At 40.2% G+C, this 24,177-nt stretch overlaps 1 protein-coding gene across 1 annotated transcript; it reads right to left on the reverse strand.

The window, feature by feature from the left end:
• Positions 1-226: 226 nt before the first annotated feature.
• On the reverse strand, positions 227-23,021 carry NAT10 (N-acetyltransferase 10). Its single transcript, XM_048058839.2, has 28 exons — positions 22,810-23,021; positions 22,224-22,315; positions 21,493-21,664; positions 21,068-21,190; positions 20,300-20,361; positions 19,406-19,520; positions 17,983-18,090; positions 17,028-17,161; positions 16,572-16,665; positions 16,083-16,181; positions 15,413-15,549; positions 14,772-14,896; positions 14,209-14,359; positions 13,661-13,757; positions 12,769-12,885; positions 11,713-11,814; positions 11,530-11,604; positions 10,996-11,112; positions 10,673-10,806; positions 8,729-8,777; positions 7,995-8,088; positions 7,797-7,907; positions 6,534-6,706; positions 5,882-6,001; positions 4,766-4,864; positions 4,294-4,367; positions 2,189-2,272; positions 227-1,017 (listed from the first exon to the last, which is right to left on the reverse strand). Exons 1-28 carry the CDS (start codon positions 22,915-22,917, stop codon positions 924-926), a joined length of 3,060 nt encoding a protein of 1,019 aa, XP_047914796.2. The 5' UTR covers positions 22,918-23,021; the 3' UTR covers positions 227-923.
• Between the last annotated feature and the right edge of the window lie 1,156 nt (positions 23,022-24,177).

Consider the following 24,177-nt stretch of genomic DNA (forward strand, 5'->3'; position numbering starts at 1 on the left):
AAAAGCAGATCATTAGGACCAGGTGTAGTATGATAGTGCTGATTTCCTGGCAACCTTTACACAAAGCTTTCCAATAAAGTCAAGCAGTAGGTCTAGGTGAGCAGATAGCAAGGGAGACAACAGCCAGAGCCACTCTTCCAGCACCTGTTAATCATCCTATCCTGCTTGAGAACCAGGAAATGTAAATTATTGAGCTATGGAAATGCTGAGACCTTGTATGCAAGTGTGAATGCAAAAGAGCCTTTTATTACAGCTGCTTGAGCAGCACAGTAAGTAGGAACTATACACCGCCTTCCAAAATAGAAGTGTTCGCTGTATACCCTGAATTCTCGTGAGCAAGGACTATATCATTGACAACAGGGTTAGAGCTCACTGGATAATCAGCTCCAAATGAAAAAAAGTGAGCTGTTGCCCACACTGAAAATCCCTTCGAGCTACAAAGGAATGGTAGTACTACCGAATCAGTTGCTGAATATATCAAGATGTACTGCAATGCTAAAATGTAGTCACATACCAAAGGCTAATGCATTTCTATCATTTGCCCACTCTTTTTTTAATAAAGACACCAACAACCGCTACGAAGCAAGGAAGTTTACAGACTGATCTCTCCTGTCTGAATGAAAACTCTGTAGTTGCTAAGGCACCCTCATAAGATCCCAGTGTGTTGCAGAGTGCCTCACTCAAGCTCTGCAATCACACTTCATAAAAAATCTCCACAGACTGTCTCCTGGCAGTATCACTGCACTTCCCTTAATACAAACATTTTTAAAGTGCCTCTAAGGCTTTTCCTTTTCCCTAGCTCTCACCCCCCTATCCCATTCCCCACCCCCCAAAAAAAAGAGTCCTTTGATTTGAAAGGAGAATAGTACTTCTTGAGTACAGACCAGTCACTTGTCAATTCAAGTTCACTGATTGTCTTTAAGTCATTTCTTCCACTTCTGCTTTATATCTTTAGTCTTCTTAAATTTCTTCTGCTGCTTGGGTCCTCTTGCTGCTTCTAGTTTTCTTTTCTTCTCACTGGGAAACAGGAACAAAATATCTGTTTAAAATACACTGGGAAGCCCATCCAGCTGCAAAATCCTTGTTGTAAAAAGCAGAAAGGGTCTATGTAGAAATGTTTGCTTCAAGGCCTCCCAGAGAAAGTGATTGAGAGAAAATATTTCCAATTTCTTGGGTCATTTAGAATGCTACAGAAAGCATGAATAAGAGTATGACCTAGATTTCCCCGTTTTGAGATTTTTTAGCCCGATTTGAATTCCGTAAGAGATCTTGATTTTTAGCTACACTTTGTTGTTGCTTTTCAAGACTGTAAGTAACGTTTCCTAAAGGCAATTCATATAAGGCATCTGGAAGTTAGAGTAACTAGAAAAAATATCACTGACAGTTGTAACTTTAAGCACACAATCTTTTTCCTGCATTAGATTCTGACTACAGCAAACATGACAAAGCTTCAATCTTTATAAACACTGATGAGACTCTCTCATTTCTGTAAGGCTTCTAGAAACTCTCAGCTTCCAGCATTCATGAAAAGAACATGAATACACAAAAGCCGGAAAAGAGATGCAAAAAACATCACATAATTACTTCAGCTTTCAGACACCAAGGGAAGGGGCAAAAAGCAAGCAGGCCAAGTCCCAGCTATAAATTTCCAAGGAAGAGGTGAGGAAAAACTCCATGCTGGGCAAGGTAAAAGAAATGAGATGGATGAAAAGGAAGGAACTGCGGAAAGGCACACTCAACATTTTGCAGACTTAAACTCAAATTTGAAAGAATTCTCCTTAATTGAATTCCCATTTTCTCCAATGGGAATATCATAGGCTTCCACCCAGTGCTAGCCCCCAAGGCAACAGGACAGTAATGTGGAATGAGTTTGTTCTTTAAAAGTGACCCGAGGGAGAAATAGCACCAATTTGTGTGGCCAAGATCAAGACTTAACCGTGTCAATAGAAAGAGTTGCTATAAGCAATTGAGTTATATGCGGACAGGACTGTAATCTAGAGCAACAACACACAAGCCACAGAAGCGCTCTCTATGAGAGGAATGCTCACACCCTGATTTCTCCAGGAAAACTGTGAATCTATCACGGACATTACATTCATTTTATCTTCAGCTTCACCCTTTTGGGGAAAAATGCAGTAAAGCTAGCAGGACAAGAGAGACCACTGTAGAGTATTTCAACTTCCCTAACCTTTTCACACTGATGATAGAAGCGTTCTGTCCTGCTTTACTCAGTACCTCGTTCCATTCTTCATCGTCCCCCCGGATAATATATCTAAGTGAAAAAGGTAAAGGAAAATTCAAGTAAAATTGCCAGCTCAAAGCAGGAAAAAAAAGTGATTATATTGTCAGATACACAGTACACTTCAAACAAAGCTACTGCATTAGCACCCAACAAAACCAGTAGTTGGAAATACATACAAAACTAGACTGGCAAAGAGATACAACAGCTCGTCACGACTTTGTCAGCAGACTCAATCTGAACTAGGTCGATAGCAACCAACAATTGTCTTCATCCAAAGCTGGTCAATAGCAGATGAAGCTCTCTCAGGAGCCGCTACTGTAAACATCACATAACTGTTCTATGAAAGCCTCTCATCAGAAAAGCAGAATGCTTAACAGAGTATATCTTTTATGAATGCAAAAAATAAGCCACAAAGGTGTTAGTTTCCATAGCAGTGGTGTATACTTCTCTGCCCACTAGATTTCTTAAAACATAAGCTTTCAAACATTACAGCTATAAGACCGACAAACACAATCAGAACTATATTCACTATAAAGATTTTGTTTTTAAAAGGTTGATTGCTTTCTTGTTTTCTTTCTTTCCTCCCCCACAAAGGAGAAGGATGATTGTGGCAGTAAAGGAAGAGGCTGCAAAAACCAATGGCTTATAACAGAAAGGTAAATTAGCAGCTGCTCTTAGCCAGCAGTAAGCTTGAATTGTAGTTTTTCTGCATCCATCCAGGAAAAACTGAAGACCTGCAGGTTTTTTTTGGAAAGAGAAACTAAAACAGCAATTGCTATTCAACTAAACTCATGTGCTGTGCTTCCTGTCATTATGTTCAAGTACCCTGAAAATAACACAAATTTAACTAGGCAAAGCAGTCATGTAGCAAAACTAAATTGTTCTTCTCTATCTCAAGTTCTTAGAGATTCAGACTAGATTAGCCTTCCTTCATACAAGGCGAAACAACACTGGACAAAGACATATCAAACAGCTCTGTCTGTTCTGTTAGCTTTCTGTAACCTGTATTAAAAAGTGTTCAAAATAGATTTTTGGCCCTCATTCCTTATAGAGAAGAACATGAATCTGTTTCTGGATGAAGGAGCATGGTCCAAAATGACAAACAAGTATGTCATACTATCAAATCTAGTAATTAGAATTAAAATTCTTTAAAAGTTCTAGTTATCTTGTTTTCCTAGTGTGATTGACTTACAAGTCACTTCAAATCACATCCATTTTTGGTCCTCTCATTTGAGGGTAGGACAAAGATTCCTTTTCTCAGATCTAACAGATGAGAGAGAAAAGGAAGAGGATCAGAGTGGCATGCTTAACTCCTGTTGGCCCAGAAAGAGAGACATCTGCTGACATTTCAAGGAAGTTGCTGGTTTGGCAATTCAGTATCCTACAAACTGTCCAGCCTACAACAGCTAAAAGCATCTGTGCTCACTGCATTTAGTAAAGGAAGCTCTCGTTTGTTCTTTTGTGTTGGTTTTGGGGGATTTTGTGTGTGGTTTCTTTCTTTCTTATTAAAGAAGAGAATACTAACATTAGCCAGGTACTAATTTTTACTTGAGTTGAAGACAGTTGAATACAGAAAAGCTGGACAGCAGACAACAGCACCCATGTATCCTGGTTTGAGGAAACTAATGACCATTCCTAGAAACACAATAAACTGTCAAATTATAAACAGTCCAAAGCCAGGCAGCTTTTTTTCATTACTCCAAATTACAGAACTATAGAAGTTACATGTGTAATGTACATACCATACACAGCCAGGATCAAGACTGCCCTATAGATACATGAACTGCTAACAGAGCAGATCAAGACAATCACTGGCTATCAGGCACATAATATCTAAAGTTTCCATTAGAGTAGCAGCATATGCTTATCCCACATGGCCACCATTGAAGATACACACTGCTATTTCTCACTTATTGATGGTGTGACATCACCATATTGTGACTACAGCCTTGTGCACAAGACTCAGCAAGATGCACTAGTACTGGTGACCCAGCATTCAAATAGATACCAGAGGAAAATTGGATTTGAGACTCATACAGATGAATTCTTACTGTGTAAGGTCCATTTCTTTTAGCTTCCCCACTTCTTGCTTGTGTTTTTCTTGGAATTCCTTTGCGGCTTCTTCCTACATACAGGACAGCACAACAGATGCATTAAGTTCTGAGTGCAACAGTAATCATGTAATACAAGCAAAACTCGTTTCCCCACTAAAGAGAAAAAACAAATACTAGATGATCCTACAAAGCTTTTATCTTTTCTATAACTGCATTTTTATGTGATCAATATAGGTATAGTTGTAATGCATAACTCCAAATTCTTTGTGGGTTCTGTGCAAATCCATATGGCAGATTAACAAAGCATGACTAAGAATGTAATGCCAAAAGCTGGTTTTATAACTACCACATAGTGACAGAGGTGACACAGAACTCTAATCCAAGAAAATTTAGATTACAAGGCTTCTACACTCAAGGGAGTTCCATGAAGAGTGCTTATATATGTATTAAGAAGAAAGTTCATAATTACCAAATCATCATTTAAAGATTTAATTGTTGGTTCCATTACAATATCCTTTGTTGCTACCATCTGTTCCTCCACAGCCTTTTCCTGGACAGCGTTGAACAACTGAAAATGAAATAAGCCAACACATGTAAGACTCAGTATTTCTTCTACGATTGTGCTTAAAAATAAGTAAGAAATGCTGGTTGTCTGCATGAGACTCTTGTAACCTTGCAAATATTTTCAGACAGTTTATTTCTGATGTATACATTCCATCATACTAAAATACAAACCTCAAAGCTTCTTCCTGAAGGCAGAATTACACATAGCTTTCATTAAAAGTATAAAAATAAAAACAGCACACAATGTCACTTGCATAAATGGAGAGAACTGACAGTTAGCAACATTCTATATCAATACACTGATTTGATGAACGTTTGTAGCTAAAAGCTGCATATTATTTTCTTGTATATAACTGTCTTCAAGATAATTAGATGAGTGTTATGCAGAGCATAGCATCTCTCCAATGAACATCTTATGCCACACCACAGAAACTTTGCTAACATATTCTGTTCCTTGAGAACTAGAGGCACTAGGCTGCACAAGCAATTGCAAGCAGCTTGCAACTTTTATGTCTGTCTTTCTCCTTAAAAACTCATCACGCTACTCACTTTACTGCAGACACCAGGGGAAAAAATAGACTCAAAACTTTCCAGTAATTTCACTGGACTAAGGTCCACCTCTAAATGACATCAGAGAAAGTTTTTTCGTTTGGTTGATTTAAAAAAAAACAAGCAAACAAAGGCTGAGATGCTACCAATGCAGGGAACCATCATAAACAAATGTCTCAAGTTCAGCTGGCATCGCTGGCTGTACGTTCAGCATTTTGGTTTGGGACATTTCAACATTTAGAAATGTAACATAAGCACTCGTATTTGGGAAAACACAATATAAATCAATGCCATAAATACCTGCTTTTTCCACTACGATTTTCCCTTCTTACAAACTAAGTTTACAGTCAATTTTTGTGGACATGTGAAAGATACATAATTCCAATTCAGCTTTCTACTAGCACCAGGCTCAGTACTGGAATTACACTTTAGTCTGATACAACCAAGACAAAGCTTATCATGATGCAATTACCTGGACTACTTTGCGGATGATTCTGTTGAAGAGGCCCATCAACTGACTGCTGGGCAGTTCTACCTCCTTTTCCAGTTGATCCAGAGATTTATGTTGTAGACCAATCCCTAAAAGAAGGGCCTGCAGAAATGACATATTTCAGTTAGAGAGGCTTTTAGAGCAAACACTTATATAAATAGTATCCTCTATGCCCCTGACATTTTACCAAGTCCTTGCTCTACTCAGCTAATACAAGGCTCCTCTGGTATGGGCTCAAGCTTTGCTCAGATGCACTGAACACCCCTAAGTTATTCTGTAGTCAGCTAGCAGCATTCCTTCCTTAGTACAAATGAATACCTCTCTCCTGAGGTACAGCTCAAGAACCAAAGGATTTTGAGGTGCTTTTAAGCCATAGTTCACACAATATTATAAACACACGGAGTACTTCACTGAACATGCAACAGTATGATCTCTGCAGATTTTATTCAAAGCAAACACTAAAGTTAGAACACAAGCAGGAGAAATGATGAAGAGGACCACAGAGGAATAAATCATCTGAAGCAAAGGCTTCTTTTTAAAGACGACAAGAAACGGGAAACTAGTCCAAAATTAGGAGACAGTAGAGAAGTACAAAGAGAGATGAAGCATGGCTTGCTCTCACAGTGATACATACCGACTGTGCAGCTGAGAGAGAGATATCACCCAACTGGTTGAGAAAAAACATCCTGGCAATGGTAGGTACCATATCCATGATGAGATGATAGTCCACCATGTTGCGAGAATACATCTCTAATCTCTTCAAGTCATATGGGATGAAAACAGATTCTAATTCAACACGGCTGATGGCTGAATGATAGAGAGACATCACTGTCAAGACTGTTCTTCACAGCTCTCCAGGATCTCATTATTTAACAAACTCCTTTTTCACATCATTGACTGAGGGCCAACTGCTATCCCTTAAGTTCACTTTCCAACACACTTCAGAATTCAACTCACTAAGTATAACACTGCTATTAGGGCTGGCTTGGTTATTCCAAGTCTTTTCAGACAGAAATATAACCATATGAAGAACATTGCAACTGTCAAAACAGACTGGCGTATCGACTCAAACATGCCAGAGAGACTAAAAACAGTGAGGGCTGAGAATCAGTTTGCTCAGACTTTCAATGTATTACATTGGTTTTGCTGATAAAAACTCTCTTTGTAGCACCAACCAAACATCTTTCACAAAGACAGATACTAAAAGCCCACAAAATGCAGGTTACCAAGTTCTCTCAAGAGGACTACCCTCTGTTAGGCTTACTGAGAAAACATCAATTTGCTTTTAAAGAGGATTTTTAAGCCATGAGGGACTGTTAGAGTTGCCTTGTCTGGCCTTTTTGTTACAGTACCTGCATGTTCACCCTAGCAAGTGCTGCACTAAGCCCAAAGAACACACAGTTAACTAAAGCTTCTCTCTTAGAAAGACATCTAATTCGAATTTCCAAATTTCTGATGACAACATTCTCCCTAAGATCCTAAATTAGCTGCTCTGCCTATTGACCTTTGATTCTCAAGGCTTCCCTTCTAACTCCATACTGGATTTAGTAGACTTCTTTATTCATTCACTGGATTTTGTTTTGTCGTGCCTTTAGCTGCTATAGTCAGGAGCCCTCTGATTTTGGAGTACTTAAATCTCTGACTGAAATAAAAAAGGCACAGAAAAAAAAATCACCACCACACCAAACCACTACCTGTTTTTAGTTGGCAGAAAATGTCCTGTTAGTTTTTACTCAAAAATACAAGCATTTTTTTGGATGATGGAAACAAAACACCAAGAACAATTCATGGCACCTCACAAGAGACATCATACCATGCATGTGCTTGAGAACTCTGATAAACCTACACAAAGACTTCAAATTGCATTCTAAATGAATATGTGAGCCAGGGTACTCACGGGGTTGTGACTGCTGTTTGATATTTTTGTTCTGTAGAATATTCAATGCCAACGAAGGAGAGAACGTGCTGAACTGGTAGGAAAGCAGAGAAAGGAAGCGCCTCCTAAAATCTATAGGACAAGATGAGAAAACAAATGACTCCTGTGGACCTCTAGAATAAATATTCCAGAATATTTTTCTAGTATTAGCTCAGTTACCTTTCCAGAAGGCTGTAAGCCAAGGCTCCTGTTCAGAGTCCTCTTCATTCAGCATCTTCAGCATGATGCATGAATGCTCACCAGTCAGGTCATTCTAATAACAAAGATACATTTCCCATCATCTCCATGAACTGTGTATACTCTATGCTAAACTGAAGGCGGCAAGGATCTTCTAAATCAACAACTCATGTACCAACTGCTACTGATCACCACCACCAAATATAAAGCTGATGAACTTCTATAATTTGGTAAATCCCAGTGCTGAGAGATTTTGGCTTCTTGAGATAACCACTATTCACCAGTGTCACAAATCGCAGTTATAGCTCAAGAGCCAGAAAAACAAAAGGAAAGTGGGATGACAAGGGACAAATTATTCTCTCCAACAGTACTGTAACAGCTAGTGCTTTTTTTTGGTAAACACCTAGGGAAAGCAATGGCAGTCAGTTCGAGGGCCAATTGCATATTTTACCAATAACCACAATAACAACACTGAACAGATGCACCTTTGTTATAATTTTTTAAGTGCAAACTACTCAGAAGACTACATTCACAACCCTAAAATTTGAAACCCTTAGTTAACTATTAGACCAACGAACAAAAATGAATACAAAACAAACCCCAAGTGTAGTCTCAGGAAACTTTTTTGCCCAAATCACATCGCACAGAAGCTAATGGAAAGATGCCCAGTGATTTCAATAGGGCTGGATTTCATTCAGAAACAGTATGCTACTTACTGGTGTTTGCCTTAGATAAACTGGCACAAATCCAGCACGTTTCCAAAACCTAGGGAAAAGGATAAGAGAAAGTACACTGAGAATTATGGAGCTGTTGATTTTGTAGTAATACTTGTGGTTAAATAAAATCTATCTACTGTACAAGAACGACTGTTGAAAGGTAGACGCTACCCCAGTAGCTAATAAAATTTAACACCGACGGAAAGTTCCAAGAGCAACCAAACTGACTGAGATTCTAACTTTGAGGAGTGAAAAAATGATGACTGCGACAACAGAAAATGAATGAACTTTCAAAGACTAACTGATAAAACACAGTAACTCTTTAATTCAGCATGTTTCCAGGACCTCGTTTAAAAAAATGCAAACTGGTTTTGATCACAAATACCACAGACTCCTAAAGAATACCCTGGGGAAGGTCTGAAGGATTTACAGTTTACTTCAGACTTCAACGAATGCTGACTTTCCCTGGCAAATTCCAGGTTTCACACAATCACTGGTGGACCAGAGAGAATCCCAATCTGACCTGCAAAATCCTACTAACATCCCTTTCCATCCTCCTTTTCCTTCTTGCGTCTTAGTTGTGAACTGACACTACAGTTCATTTTGCCCAGGAAAAGGAGGACTAGTAATAAAAAGACCTGCTGAGACAAAACATATGGCATCCCAGACAAAAGAAAGAAGCCAAGCCCCACAGCAACTGTCACTGGCAACCCACCTCCGCAGGCCACAGGGTGACTACCCATCAGCTGTGCAGGATGATGCAGATTTTAGCAGGAAGTCCTATATGTGCATCCCAGCCTCTCCTTATCCCACTATGCTTCCTTATCTATCCCACCAAACCTAACAGTCAAATAATTTTAAAAACAGTACTCAAACACTTTATTCTCATCCTCTGCCCTGAGAGAGATTGTTCAATAAAGACATCTGAACCATTTGCTTTATAATTTGCAGAGATTAAGACTTTTTCCACAATTCACCATCACATTTTGGCATGAATTTTGCAGCATGCTTGCCATGGAATAAAACAGGCTACAGTCTCTGTGTCTGAAATGCCAAATCGCACACAGCTGTCTAACATAGCTCTGATTGGGTCAGGCACAAACCAGCCTCCTTGGGTCTTACTTCTGCTGGACTCAATCACATCTTTTGTGAGATGGTCCCCTGCAAACAAGGATAGGCCAGCAAGGAAGCAAAGTTTTAGGTGATAAATGACTGCTTTGCTGTTAGGCTAGCAACAGAAACAATTCTGCATTATTTTGAAACTGTCTCCCAAACTTACCACACTGAGAAAGTTTGAAAAACCTACATATTTTACAGATTCTCATAATACTTAAAAACAGTTACCATTTATTATAAAATTGTACGTTCTAATATAAAACTATAATTTGATATGGAGAGAAAAGTGAAAAAAATTAATAAACGATTTTTTGCTGCAGTAATTCACTTCCTCCTTGGCGAGAAAAAAATGAGAAGCAGATGCAGTTGCTACTGACAAGTGTTTTCATCAGGCAGGAAACAAACAACTAACTGAAGTTAGCAGCAGCTCAAGTTTCTACAGGTCACAAGGAGTATTTAACTTCTTCCATTAGAGATGTTCTTCTCTAGCCTAGAGAAACTTATCAGTTAAAGTTAATTAACTCTTCAGAAGGATCACAGAGACAATCAAGAAGGGAATGGGTTTTTCCTCAGAAGGAGTTTGAGGAAATTTACCCTGAAGGATGCATTAAGTGCTTAGGTTCAGCTCTACTGCACAAGACAAGGTCTTGCAGGAGAAGAGGGCTTGGAGCTGCCCACATTTAGAAACCAAGTGAAGCATGCAGAGAGGAGAAAGTCTATGGGGTAAAATATCTGCACCTGTATCTACATATCATTTACAAATTACAGATATTCTATTATTTATATAGTTATATTTTTGCACTGGGTGTAAACAGAACAAGGTCTTACTTGAGTAATCTTGGTGTTAGGCCATAAGATACCCCTAGATAGTCTAGACTCTCAGCTTGTCTCTCACTTAGTTTGAGAAGTAAAGGTGGCAAGTCTTTCCGAGGCGTCACAACCTCTTCCAATAAACTAACGGTCTGAAAGAGAAAGTGGAAGTGGGTTAATAACATTCCTCATGGCAATTTGCAAATTTAATTTCATATTTTGTACAAAGAATAAATACAATTATTTCCTCCTTACACAGAGAAATCAATATTGAGATTTACAGTGAGAAGGCAGACAGCTTAGCACAACAGGAAATACAAGAAATGTACTGAGTTCCATACCTCACTGCTTACAGTTGCAATTTCTTTTGGCTTCTGAATTGTTTTTTCTTCCAGACAAGGGAATTGGCCTTCATAGTACATCTGCAGTAAATTCAAAGCTCTGCTGCCATAGCCCATCTGTGAATTATGAACAACGCACTATAAGCAAAAAATTATATCTATTTTTTAAAGCAGGACAACATTTTCCCCTTAAAAATCCATTAACAATCATCAGTTTAGAAATTACTCAGCCACTGCAAAAATGCATTTTGTTTACTACACAGGAACTCCATGGGGAAGAAAACTACAGACCCTGCTGGGTGACCAAAAGCACAACAAGAGCTCAGTCAGTAGCTGAGGACAGTATAATAATTCTCATTGCTTATCTCTGGCACTCTGACAAAACCAAACACCAGTGTGAACATTTGGTAATCTCACACTAAGTGCCACTGGATCTTGACTGTACACGGGGCCAGGTAGAACTTTGCTCTGCCTGTACAGCCATTCTCGTGGTACCACTGCTGACTACTTACAATAGGTTTCAAAATACTTTACCCCCTGATAATCTGGATGAACTGCAATACGAACAACACGCCCACCAGAGAGGCCGCCAAAGTCCGGGTCTTGGAACTGCGTAAGAGACAAGAGTCAATTTAGAAGTACACAGAAGGGTGCCCTGGAAATAAGCAGTAGTGTTGAAAGACATCTTGGGTGTGAGTACACAGCCAAATTATTCACCTGTTCTGAAATGGTCCAGGGAATAAGATCACCAGAAGCCTTCTTTCCCCTAGAAAGGCTGTTCATGATAGATTGGCGAGAAATCTCTCCTTCCATGCACACCTGCCAGAAAAGGCAGAAGACCGTGAATGGAGACAAAGTGCTTTATCCCACAGTCATTCCACTACAGCATAATCAAAATTTATCCTCAGTTGCTGAGATGACTATGCAGTATTGACATGTCACCTGACCCCTACTTTGCAACATGATAAAGAAATGCGTATGTGCCAAACAACAGGCTCTACCCCTAAAAGCAGTCTCAAAAGGCACACCAGTGAGCCAGCCAGGTATATCTGGCACAGCAGTCATTACAGCATGGTGCAACAGAAGCCTGAAGAGATTAAAGCATACAATGTGCTCTATGTGTTTTCTGTAGTCTGTCAGCAGCAAACATAAAACCTTGTCCCTCCCAGTATTTCTCTTTAAGAGTCAAATACTTACAGGTAAATGCAGCTTTTTTTTTTCATTTAAGAAATAGTCGACTTAACTAGTTGCACTGAACACAGATAATTAAGAATCTGTGTCGTTAAGGAAGGAAGCATATAGTCAGATATCTAACAGTCAAGGACTGAAATATCTCTATACCTCTGAACATCTCTATTTGAGGAATTTGTATTTTTGCAGCCCTGTTGCAAATAAAAGGAATTCTGGAGACACAGAAAAAGCAGAATGAACAAGTGAATCAACTCTCCTTGGCAGGAAGTTGAAATGAGAGGAAAAAGTCATTTATTTAACCAGTAAGTCAGCTCCTCAGAAGGCTTCTCAGCACAGACATATTTTAGAGATTGGAAAGTCTATACAAAGGGATTAGCTTCACAATATACTTACAGAGCAATTAGGTGGTGTGGTTTTTTTTTTCCACTTTCTTTCATTAAAACTGCCTTAATATGCTGCTGTGGCACATAAAAACATAGCCTGAAGATACCATCTAGTCCTAGACAGTACAACGCCATCTCACAGTGTATCACTCCTTCATTATTGAACAGTTCACTTCATAGTTATATGATGCTCTCTCACCTGAACAACAGCGAGTACTTCTGGTAATGAGTTCTGGGTAGGTGGAACAGGAGGCAAAAGGCAAAAAAGGTGATGGGCAGGTGCATCAGATAACATCTGGAGGTCATTGGGAGAGTTCTGGAGGGTAAATGCACATGAGAAAGCTCAACTATTATTCCATGAGAAGAGCTTCAGTGTCCTATATAGTGTTAGTAGCTGACTTTTAAACATTCCTCCATTTTTCTCAATTTAGGGCTATTAAGGGACTTAGAACTAGTACAACACTGATGGATGAAGCTCCTCACTAGACAGCTCATGGCTGTTGTACTACCAGTCAACACTTATTTTGTTCAAGTGAAATCTCTTGCTCTCCTATGTGTAGAACTGAAATTTCTATTTTTATATAGCTACTTATCTCTTAGACTACCAGATCTAAAATATTTTTGGAAGTGTCAGACTTTTAGTACTCATTACTTCACCATTTAATGACTTCACCAGCCAAACTTACTAGTCACCCACGGTCTTGAAACTCTGAGATGAATTATAACTTTTATCAATAGTACAATGATACTACTCTTTTGGTTAATTTGAGGCTACTGAAATATTGTAAAGAGGAGAACAGGAAAGGGTTCATCACTGATATCATTCCCAACAAACTTGCAGGCTCATCTAGAATTTAGTCTTTGGGATTTCCCAAGACAAAAATATTCTAGATATCTGTAAATGCAGAGTGTTCAGCTAAGGCTAAGGCAGAAATCTTCTCAGGAGAATACAGATCTGTATACAACAAAAAACACCTGAAGCTGTCCAGAAAATCTTAATTAGGCCAATTCAGTTAGACTGCCCTCAACAAGCAGTGCTCCCTCCACAAAATTCCAAGCTGGACTTTCGATAGAAGCAGCATGAGCTTTACCTTGTAGTGTGAAGCCACATAGAGGGCCATCAGTCTCTGTAGAAAAACTTCTGATGCTCTGTGGTAACAAAAAAGTGTGTCTCTATTTACATAATATCTAAACACAGGGTTAAGGAAACAACTTCCCTGGGAAAAAAAAAAAAAAAGAGCTCCTTGTTGGCTTAGGGGTGTTATTTTCCATGCAGCCTTAGGCTACATGCTGGCTAAAGCTCTTATAGTCTACAGCTCTATCTACAAGAATGACTGCGTAGTGCTCATATCTTTCACACTTCATCTGTAAACCAAGATTTCCTTGCATTCAATCCATCTTTAGGATTGTCTCTGCAATAAAACACATTGGTAACGTCCTGGTAACACAAGCCACCAGTCTTACAGGCAGTGGTAAGAGCTCAGCTCCAGAAGCGTGTTCTTAATAACCTTTAGTCAAAAGATCATGCACTGTGGTAATCATGTTATAGCCTGAGAAGCCACTACTACTCAGTTTGAAAAAGCATCCTTCACCTGAAAGCAATATATTTTATCAGAATACACCATTTGAGTAAGGATACAGGTCACAAGTCTCAGGCAGTGGGCAGCCAGAGATAATTCTGGTGATGTTGAGACAGTCCAAACACAGCAGATCATTTAGCCACTTTTCAACAGGGTCACCAGGGGCATATCTGATTGACTCGTGGAGGGAGACTTCATGCAATGTACGAGCTGCAAACAGATTTCAGAGAACCTCTAGTATCGGAAGTTACAGCTAGCAAAGAATCCAATAGGATCAGTGTCCTATGTATGGTTCCCAAGAGATTAGAAACACACCAAATCTGAACAGAAGAGAAGACACTTGAGAAGTAACTGCTCTAACCAGAGCCTTCACAGCCTGTTTCTTCATATAACATCGGGAGGAAGGTACAGCAATCATTACTTGCACAGCTGTTATCCTCTAAATGCTTTCACATCTGAAAATTATGAGGAAAAACTTACAAGAGGAGTTCCTTCATTTTCCCATACCACTACGTTCCTACAGCTGCAAAGTACACGGACACATGGGACATGCACAAGGCTTGTCAGGCAGCAGCACCACGGATCGGGGTTGCACGCTGCAGCCCAGAATACAATCGAGTACCTGAGGTGAGTTTAGCTGTAGCTGTAGATTTGTTCTCTGCTGTCATGGAGACTTGGGCTTGTGCACTCTGCTGCCGGAGCTGCTGAATAAGCTTCAGAGACAGTGATCGACCAGTACCCTCATACCTGAAAAGCAGAAGACAAAAGTCTGAAGTAAATAACCAAAAGGCAATCCTGAGCCATGGGGAAGCTCCAACACAGAACTATGCTGCCATCCAGAGCTGTGTGCCACTCTGAGGCCTGTAATGGCCCCAGACACCTCTGAGAATTGCTGCCTCTTGATGTTCTTGCACGTGTAGGACAGAGTAGCCTCCTCTGACACTTTCTTACGCTCACCGTACTGGAAGTAAGATGGCACTCTTCCCTGTCTCCTAACAGACTACAGAATGTTTATCTGCATGCTCCCTGCAGCAGAACAGAAGAGGTGTGTATGCTCAGTGAACCTGCAGTAGAACCGAAAGGAAAGCACCGACTGACTCTTACTCTTGGTTATTCTGAAGAGCAGTTCCATGTGATCAGGTTATAAGCATGACCTGATTACGACAGTGTGCAGTAAAAAGAGAAGCACCGTAGGTAATAAATAGTCCATGAGCACTCGCACAACTGCTTCCGCAGGTAGACAGCTGATGCTCAAAGCCTTACCCATTGATTGTAGAAGCCATGAAAACCAGGTAAGGGCCTAGCAGATTTTTCACCAGGGGGAGAGGAATGGCAGCAGCTTCATCAATCACGACAAGTTCAGCCTGACCCAGTTTCACAGAATCAGCAGGGTGTATGTACTGTAAGGAATGAGAGGATATCATCACTGTCAACAACAGCTCTGGGATGTAGGGAAAGGCCAGAACTGGCAGAGACGGAGCACTGAAAAGCTGTTTGTTTTCCCTGATCTTCATGAACAGAGAAGAGAACCCATGGCAGAGGGTTCATGGTCTCTAACAAGGGCTGGGTAACACATATTGTTTTAAACATTTCCACAGACACTTTTTTGGATAGACCACAAAAATGTAGGAAACCTGATCACTGGAAACATATGCTCTTCCTTCACTGTTTGTTTCACCTTCCTTTTGTTTCAAGAAGGAACACACAACAACCATGGAGGCTTTATAACCTACAAGTTATTCACAGAAAGAACTAAAATATTTTGTGAAACTCACAAGTCATAAAGAGGGTCTGCCTTAAAGCAAAAGCAATCAGTATAGTTACATGTTACATAAAATTAACATGTTTTAAATGCAAACAACTACAACAATCAATAATGTCAACAATTACAAACAAAAAGCAGAAAGGCAAGTGTGCAAACAAGGCTGGTTACCTGAATGGTCTGTCTGTGCTCCTTGAACACGTTCACTCTGATAACAGCCTTGTTAAACTCAGGATTTAAAGACTGAATAATCTCATAGTCTAGATGTTCCTGAAAGAAAACATTATTAAACAGTATGAACAGGCCAAGATGTAAGAAAAACATTGTTTACCATTACCATCAAAATAAGTTTGTGACATGTGTCCTGATGTTTCAGATTATAGTTAAAAAGTCGTGTAACAAAATCTTCGGAAGCAGGAGAACTGAGGAATTATTTATTCCTGTTAAAAACTATTTTCACATATAAAGAAACCAATTTTCCTCACTTATAAATACAGAAGTAAATATAAGTGTACTGTGAGCCACTTTCACAGAGCATTATTGAACAAACTGGTAGGGGAAAAAGTTGGTGGCTAATATATCTAAGTCAGAGATGAGATTCAAAATCCCTCCTAAACAGGAACTCTGTGAAAGTATTATAAAATGGTTTGCTTTCCTTACCTGATACTGCAGTGCATCAAAGCCTTTAAATATGAACTCAAAGAGAGTGTGAAGGTTATCAGGACTTGGAGATGTGACAAAGATATTGGAGTAACTGCACAAAAAAATAAAACGAGAGTTTAACTCTTTTTTCTAAGAGATTTTTCATATACACGGAAAGGATATATATATTTTTTTAATATGTGGGGTTGATTTTACTTAATTACCAAAACACAGCAGGTTCCTTTAGACACTTGTTTCACTTTTGTATGAGTAATTGATTTTTAAAAACTGAGGAGTTCTGATTACTATAAAACAGAAAAACTTGAGTGTCAGTTTATGTAGCAAGTGAAAGATATAAGAACAACAAAAGAGAAGGATGTAGGTCTGGAAATGATAAATATATTCAAATCTGGTCATCATTTTTTAAAAACTCATGGATGCAAATGAAACTTGGAGATGGGGGACATTACTCACCCAAAAGCTACTGCTCCAGCAACAGCCAGTCCCAAAGCAGCAGATTTACCACGTCCCCTGGCTGCTGTTAATGCCACAGTGCTCCTCAGAGTCTTCTCTGAAATGGCTTCAATAAATTTAAGAACTGCTTTTGCCTGATGATCAGAAAAATGTAGAAAACAAAAAGCAGCTGCGGTTAAACTGCTTTCAGTTACTTAGACCTACCACTAATGCCAGGTGGTCTTTCCTTAGAACAGGAAGAAGGAGGAAAAGACAATATGGGAAAGCTGAACGTTAAATCCCAGATGAATAATGTGAAAGAAGTAGTTATCTTGACCCAGTGAATTCTTGAGCTTAGTAAGGTCAAAACACAGATCAACAATCAGTACAGCTCAGTTTCTGAATGCTCAATTACTATTTTCATGCCACTGACCCCAGAATATATTCAGCAAGACAGGAAGACGTACACACCTTGTGAGCTACCAGAGGAGGAGGACGAACATATCTGGGCCATGAGAAGGCCTACTGTGAAAGAGTTTTAAAGCAGTGCACAGGTCTGGGAGCCTCCACACCAACCTACAACTTCTCAGTGGATACTCTGAAGAAATTTCTATAGGGCCTTGATTTGCACTAGTCAGTGATTCTCAAATGACAGCAGGAAAAGTGTCAGAGACAGGAATGAGGGCACAACAAAACATAATATAGATTATGAGGATTACAGACTAAATGTGGACTTCTCCAGATCAGATTCCTGTCTCCATTCTAGTCCTTCCACTGTTCTCAACTTCATAAAAAAAATCACTGATACTGTCTCTGAGCTACCCTGTCCGACCAATTTCAAGGAATCTTTCTCCCTAAAACAACCCCCATCGATGTTCATGCTCTCAGATTTGATTACTTGCAAAACGAGACAAACATCTGCACCCACGCTGACTTGTCAAATGCACGGTATCTTCAGTTTAAGCACCACACCAACCTGATCCAGGGTTTTACAGCCATCCACCAAAACTCCTACAGGTTGTGTATCCTGCAAGCTCTCCTTCAGCTCTTTCAGCTCCAAGTCTTGTGGCCGGAGGCTATCTTCCTATAAACACAATATTTAAAAGATTAGTAAAGGACACCCCAGCACAATCATGCCTTTGTGATGTCTTGTGATATCTTTTATCAGACAGGGAAAGATATTTGAAAGAAAGACTTACCACAAGTTGAACATACACTCTAGAGACAGATAAGTTTAAATGGACAGACAGGCATTTAACACTGATTTTAATGCATTTTCAAGAGAAATACAGAAGAGGTATCCTGGCTTCCCCAAGTTTGGAAGAAAAAAGGCAAGTATTTTTCTGTAGATGGTAACTGGATAACGGTAGTGCTAGGAAGAAGAGACCATGGACAAGTTTTCTAAAGAATGTAATTAATTTTTCAGTCTTCAGGGTAAGCCAAAATGTTATCATCCTCGTTGGGTGCATACTGTAATTTAGAGGGAAAAACTACTGTAGCAACAGATCAGTTTTCAAGCTAATGTCATGATTTTCAAAGTCAATCAATGAACTTGGGCACAAAAGAATTTTATTTTAAGTAGAAATTGATTCTGAATTGCCCAGTTGTCACTGATTACCAAAAGCATCTGCCTACCCATCCAACAGATGAGCATTTGTGCTGCTGCCAATGTTGTTAGAATGTTAAGAGGTTGTTTTTTACATCAGTGTTCTGTTCAAATGTTTTTAATGCCTCTGACAGAATCAATGATGTTATTTCCTTGGACACACAGATCAGTTCAAAAGCTCAAATATTTCTGTTCAAATTGCACGCCACTTTACATTCAGCTACAACTGAAAGTGATAAAGGGATGCATTTTAACAGTGCAAGCTGTATGTCTGGCTTGTATTCAGTGAATGCCTTCTTATATTTGACATGCATAACTCAGTCAGAAACTGAAGTAAGAACCACAGTTTTGAGGTACCAGGTGTCTCCTGAGCTTGTAAGGGTTTTTTTTCCCCCGAGTGTTTTTCCACTCTCCAGTGGGAATGTGAAATGTGTTTTCATTTGTTTCCTCCCAGCTGTCCATCAGCTTAAAATCTCTCTAAGCACTTCTGAAACAGCAACCACAGCAGTTAAGCTCCACCTCACTAGGCTAAACGGCAATGCAGCAAAATGAATAAGTGCAGGCAAGTACAAAAAAAGGCTGAGAAAAAAAAAAAAGGAGGAAAGAAAAGACAGCTTTCCATACTTCACCCATATGAGGTGTATTTTTTGCAAAACGTTCTTCACCTGCTCTGCAAGACCATTATTTGATATCAGTCAGGGTGAAAAGAAAGCTTCCTCTTCTTAAGATCTTTAACACTGTTCAATTCAGATCAGTTTCTACCACTGAAAATTAGCTGACATAGTCTACTGACCTGTGACCGTGGTGGAACAGGCGTGATATTTGCAACATGACTGGAGATGGGCAAGATATTCAGCTGATCATCAATCACGATGCAGTTCTTGCACGAGGCCAGAGACAGAATGAACCTGAGCAGTCAAGCAAAGGCAAATCAGTAAAAGCAGTACCAACACTGTTGCATTTTTGTAGTTAATTAACCCTAGTTTCTAACCCCAAACATGGTATTTAGAGCGACAGCTGCTTACAGCTGAGCTAAGACAAGTTCACACAACTGGCTGTGTGCCTCTTATCATAGAATCAGGATGACCTATGCAGAACAGACATCCACCTACGAGGATGCCTCCAATGAAGACCACTTATTTCAGACAATCTCCTAAGACAGCTAGAAAGTGACTCCCAGCATTTAAACGAGAGGTAGCTGTATAAAAGAGTAAGACTTGAATCCACAGCAATTGTGACAAATGCAGACCGCCAAAGATGTGGTCAGTTTAGGCTGCTTATCCATCCTTCTAGTTTCTGACACCACATGACCATCACCTGCACGCTAAAGAACAGATTTTGCATTTTTCCAATGGCTAGAGCTAGGTATAGCTCACTTAAAAAGAGCTGCTTATTCAGTACAGCAAAAGGAGAGAAAAGGCCTTTACAAGAAATTTCTAAACCATAGAGAAGACCCCACAGTGAGCAGTTTTCTCTTTCATAGTAACGTCATAGGTATCTGAATTTCTGGTCATGTGGAGCATACGTTGCTACAGAGCATTTCAAGAGCAGGACTCAGAATGCTTTACAAATTAAGGCCCCTTTGCACATCCCTTGTAACATCATGCCAAAATTTTGTATACAATTTCTCCAACAACAACTTATGCTGGGCACGCAGCCTAGATGCTTTACACTCACAATACCATACCTTTCATTAAACCGTCCTACCACGTCCTGGTGCGCCTCTGTTCTGTATCGGGAGTGCACATCCTGAAACAAAACGAAAAAGTCAGTCTGGAGAAAGAACGGTGGTAACAGTGACATGTACAAGATTATTACTCATGGAACAACCCAACATCTTTTCCACTCTTGTGGACCACGCCCTCTCTCCCTGATTTTGTTTGCTGTGAGACATCCACTTTTCCCAAATATTGGTTTAAAATGTACCTTTCCCACCAATACTTTTCACAATGGTCTTACGTATTCTTCCAGACTTAAAGAGGTCAGTTCTGTCAGTTATAGTACACTTCAAACAACCTAGACATACTAAGACAAAAGTCCATTCCTTTAATTCCCCTGCTAGCATTGTTACTAACAGAAATTGTTCCTGCTTTAGGGGTACGTATACTCAGGGTGAATAGATCATATTTAGAAATACGCAGGAACTGCAAAGCTGATCTTGCTTAGCGCTCGGTCACAAAACAGCAAAACATGTTTGTCACTTAACCTTGTTGCACGGACCAACAGTATAAATACTTTTTCAAATTACTGTGAAACAAAAGAACATAGTTACATTTGTTGGTAGAACATGGGCTGGCAGAACTGCCTGACCACAAGACTCCATCAATGATGAACGAATGAAAGCTGGAAAAATGACAGGAGGAAGACCACAGCCCATTAAGAAAGAAAAAAAATAACCCCTTAAGTCACCAGCCGAACCTGCCTATGTAGAACAGACGCATTACACTGAACATACCATGGTCATTGTATAGAGCTGCTTCAGCGAGTTCATAGTCCTGAGGAGAATTACCACAATTCCACCCCCTTCTACTGTTTCAACAGTTCTAGCTAGCAGGTTTGGAGTCAAGGCTTCAAAATCCTAGGAAATAAAAAAATAAAAACTCCAAAGTTGCCTAGAATTCACTAGTGCAACTAGCATCTACTGAAAGGAATGGAAAATCTAAAAACATAATTTCCCAAAGTTTGATTCAAACTGAATATTTGCGTTAACCAATTTCCCATTAAAATTCTGCCAAACAAGGCTATCTCACCCTTGCAAAACTCGTAAAAGATACAAAAGAACATCATAAGTTAAATAACAGAAGCAACAAACAGAATTCCTGCAGCCTTTAAACTGAAAGTAACTGATAAAAGTGCTATGTCAAAAGTTTAATTCCTTACCTGAAGTACACACATGCCAAAAGTGTTACCAAGGATCTTATGAGTTTCATTGTAATAGCAGTAGCGAATATTTGTGGCTGCTATAAATAACTCAAAAGGATCATCATCTTTTATGTTCAAGGTTCCGCTTTTAATCTTCTTTTGTAGTTGTCTCATTCTCTTCTTACGGTGGCTGGAAAACAAAATTATACATAAATTTTCTTGGGAAGAGGTTTGCGAAGACTGCTTAAAATCCTACTTCTAAGTCCAATTGGAATTCAGAGCTCAGCCTTCAAGGATCTTGGCCCATACATGCTGCATTCATGACATGTTCCCATGTGCCTTCAGCCCAAAGCAGTGGAAATCACACAAGAACAGCTGTTTTTGCAAGAAACCATTTGGTTGTAATCATGTAGTTTTATGTAACACTTCCCTTCTGACTTTGTGCCCAGACTGTAAGGATGCATGCAAATCTAAGAACTAAAATCTTAAACCCTTTTTCAAATTAAAGTAATTGCAATGCCCAATCTGTACTGACTCCTACATAGTACCTCATGCTGATGTCAACTGTATTACTGAAGCCAAATTCTAATTCTGGAAAACTGAACTTCCCATAGCTCCTTCAAGAATAGATCGTTTCTCCTGACAACCGAATCACTCAGCCCACACTGAGAGCACCAGCCACAGAGCTTTTGCTTCAGACAGAGCACTTACGGCACTTACTGCAGCATGAGATATGAGGAGCATCTTACCTGCTAAAGCCCAGCTCCTTTTTGTAACACCACAGGACAGAGGGTCTGGCCTTTACAGTTGCTTTAGACAACATATGGTGAAGAATAACGACCTGTCAAAGCACAAAAACACGGAGAGAACGGGGTTTAGTGGCGGACTGCTACCAGGTACCTCCAGTCCAAGCTGCGCTGCGGTGACATCTGCAAGATGACTCACTGGGTAAGGCACGGTTTGAGCGAGAACTGCGACAGGGCACCGCAAAACTGTACGCGTGAACACAGAAAGCTCCTGCTAGGCAGGCAATGAAACGTCTTTCTACTTCATTAAAAAATAAAAATACATCCAATTTGCCTCTACTTGCTTTTATTTAGCGTTCACGGGCTCCTCAGGCGGATGTTTAACAACCCATTCTCCTAAATCATTTCCAGCACTTTCGCGTTTCCGCAGCAGTCAGTAACCTAACTCACACCGCACCCTCGCTCGCACCCCCGGCCCGCGTTACTCCCTGCGGCTTGCAACGCCTGCCTTCCCGAGGAAGACGCGCCGCTGGGGCGAGCCCCGAACACGCGGCCCTGGCGGAGGGCTCCGGCACGGAGCGGGGCTCACCTGGTCTTTGCCGCGGTCGCCGACCACCACGAAGAGGGACCGCTGCCGCTCGGCCACGCCGTTCTCGATCAGCACCCGCAGGCGGTTGTCCACCTTGCGGCGCTGCATGGCGGCCCCTCACCGCCCCTCAGGCGGCCGCCAACGGTCGCCCAACGGCCGCTCCCCAGGCGCCAACGGCAGCCGCACGCGCCGCACCACGTGGGAGCCGCGCGGCCCAGGTCGCGCGCGCCGCAGCGCGGCAAAGGACCCCGGGCGCCGGGGCTGCCTTGAGGAGCGCCTGCGCGCGCGCCCCGGCCTCGCGCCTCCCTCAGCGCCTCAGGGCGGAGCGGCCCCGGCCTCAGGCCTCCAGCCCTCGCCCCTCCTTTGTCCGAAATAAAAACGCAACGCACGTGAAAATGGCAAAGCCCGAGGGCACAGCTGTTTGTATTTGTATGAACTGTGAAATCCCAGTAACCTGAAGGAGCTCGTAGCCTTGAAGCTCTGCTGTGCAGTAAAGCCACAGCTGGTTCAAGGTTTTCCATACAACATTGCAAGTTGCAACGTGAAAAAATATCCGTCTGACCTGTTTTCAATCCTTGTAAGATTGCAGAAACACTGTATTCATTCGCAAACTGACAGCACGACTATCCCTAACCTAAAACCTGGAACATTAACCCTCCCATGCCAAAGCTGAGCCAGGCTCTAGGCATAGATACATTTATTCTTAACTTTTAGGACTACCAAAAAAAAAAGTTTTGATTAATGAAGTTTAATAATCAGATAACATGATAGGAAAATCTGTTTAATACTAGGGGATATATTTTGGAATATTTTAAGTTTTAAAGTATAGCAAAAGTATGATAAAACTATTGAATTAAAAATAATACAGGCTATGAAACAATTCCTAGTGAGGTGACCCCCGTTACTGAGACAAAACCACCAGTGCAACAGAAATGGAGCAAAACAAGTCCTTAAGGTATAGGTATGAAATATTTTCTTAAAAGGACATAAAACATTTAAATAATTTATTTTTCAAGTGTTTACATAAGCCATGGACCAATTTGTTTTAGATGGAGAGTTAAAGAACTGCAGACATATACAAGTATGTTTAAGGCCATCAGAAAATTTGAACCTGACAATTAACTAAAATGTAATTGTGAAAACTTACTTTATATGGTAGATGCATTACTAAAATTTATTCTAAAATTGAATAGCTTTAAAAATATATTTTTTTCATTTAATACACATGTAATGGATTATTAGTAAAATTTATCTTGATCCCCAAAAAAATCAGGTGTAATCTTGATCCATTATCAGGTATTCGAGCACATTTCATACAAAGGAGAAATAGGACACCATAGTTGGAACTGAACTAGTTACATCCATTTG

Source organism: Anser cygnoides, chromosome 5, assembly GCF_040182565.1.
Source record: "Anser cygnoides isolate HZ-2024a breed goose chromosome 5, Taihu_goose_T2T_genome, whole genome shotgun sequence".
Lineage (NCBI taxonomy): Eukaryota > Metazoa > Chordata > Aves > Anseriformes > Anatidae > Anser > Anser cygnoides.